Consider the following 1931-nt stretch of genomic DNA (forward strand, 5'->3'; position numbering starts at 1 on the left):
ATAGTTTTTATACTGTACAGACCGTATATTCTATTGCCCTTTACCAACCCTACCCCTAAACCTACCCCTCAAAGGAAACTTTCTGCTATTTCAGATTTTCAATACACTCCATTCTGTGTGATTTATAAGCGCTTTGAAAAGTGGGGACATGGGGTAATGTCCTGAAAAGTCACCTTCTCCTTGTAATCCCTATGTCATACCTTTGTCATTATACAAATTTATGTCCTCATTTGTCACAAAAACGCATACACACACACACAAGCCACAGATCACTGAAATAAAGCATTGCTCACATAATTTATCCATCTTAATATGCATAAATTTAACAAAAGCTTAAATTAAAGCCTAATTTGGAAAAAGCCTATTTCAGGTAGTTTCCATATGTCTACGCTGTAAGCCAATAAAAAAATTATTCTACATTTTAGAAAAAAAAACACTAAACATACAGACATCCAGCTTGTCCAGAAAATGTTAATGTCATATTCCTTTTGGCAATTGTAGCACATCCCCTAAAGGTATGCTTGTACAGTCTTAAATATGGTTAACATTTTCTGTTCCCATGTTGAATTGCATTCATAGTGCTGGTGATTTTAATCCTAACAGGATTATCAGGAGGATCAATGTTAATTTAATTGAAGTCTGCTCTTCAGTGTTCAGAGATCCGCTGTGACCCATTTCCTTTGGGGTGGAACTCCCCAGTAACCGGCACCCATCCCCACTGTCTTTGACGCTGTTTAACTGTCTGTAATTCACACGCTGACGCTAACGTGGCGGTGGGAGGCTGCCCGTCTCTTGATGCGGGCGCGACGAGGTCGTTTGTGATCAGACTGGCAGTGGCACAGGGGACCCAGGAGGAGCCACAGATACAGAACCACACACGCCCAGCAGGAGGACAGCTTGACCCAGAATGTGGAGTAACTCCCATGGGTGAAGGTGGTCTCCAGCACAGCAGTCTCATAACTGGAGGAGACAGAACAGTACTATCAAAATTGTGATTTGAGCCCTCTTTTCAAGTACATTTGTGTGTGTGCTACACGTTTGGCAACACAATTGCAGAAATATTCTCCAGATATTAGCCAAATCTAAAAAAAAGCCCTTCTTTTAGAGATGTTATCAAAATACAAAGAAATAAAAGAGAAAATATTCAGCTCAATATTTCTCAACACATCTATTATACACACACTCACACACACACACACACACACACACACACACACACACACACTCAGGTTTACTTTTGTGAAAAGTGGGGACATCCCATAGGCGTAATGGTTTTTATACTGTACAGACCGTATATTCTATTGCCCTTTACCAACCCTACCCCTAAACCTACCCCTCACAGGAAACTTTCTGCTATTTCAGATTTTCAATACACTAAAAAGTGACTAAAAAAAAAGTGGGGACATGGGGTAATGTCCTGAAAAGTCACCTTCTCCTTGTAATACCTATGTCATACCTTTGTCATTATACAAATTTATGTCCTCATTTGTCACAAAAACGCATACACACACACACACACACACACACACACACGCACACCTCCTTCAGACAGCTGTCTCAACACGGTTTCACAGCTGTCTCAACACTCACTCACAGCTTTTCAAATGGGTGCTGGCACTGCTAACGGCTCAAACTTGCTGCTCAACATATGAAGCAAACCTCAACACAAAAAGCTGTAAAAAGAGTTGACAGAGAGCTGGGCAGAACCTGAGCGATGCCTGGTGTGATGTCTATTATTTCAGACACATCAAACGAGGTGATCAAAGAGCCTCTGTTTTGGACATCTCTATTGGAAGTGGCGGGTGCAAGGCCAGGTTGTTGCTGTGAGCGGGACTCGCCCTGACTGTGTATGGAGATAAAGCAGAACTGTATTAAAGCAACTCGCCCGTCGCACCCCTCCACAGAGACCACCGTCACAGGATGCCGCTCAT

At 42.3% G+C, this 1931-nt stretch overlaps 1 protein-coding gene across 1 annotated transcript in view; it reads right to left on the reverse strand.

Annotated features, from left to right (window-relative positions):
- abi3b (ABI family, member 3b) overlaps positions 1 to 1931 on the reverse strand; it is an 18575-nt gene extending 16644 nt beyond the window's left edge. Inside the window, exons 1-3 of the mRNA XM_016290041.1 lie at positions 1918 to 1931; positions 1691 to 1843; positions 768 to 960 (exon numbers count right to left, since the gene is read on the reverse strand). Coding sequence (XP_016145527.1) covers positions 768 to 960; positions 1691 to 1843; positions 1918 to 1931 — 360 coding nt within the window. The remainder of the gene's footprint in view (positions 1 to 767; positions 961 to 1690; positions 1844 to 1917) is intronic.

Source organism: Sinocyclocheilus grahami, unplaced genomic scaffold (genome assembly GCF_001515645.1).
Source record: "Sinocyclocheilus grahami isolate Dianchi unplaced genomic scaffold, SAMN03320097.WGS_v1.1 scaffold253.1, whole genome shotgun sequence".
Classification (NCBI taxonomy): domain Eukaryota; kingdom Metazoa; phylum Chordata; class Actinopteri; order Cypriniformes; family Cyprinidae; genus Sinocyclocheilus; species Sinocyclocheilus grahami.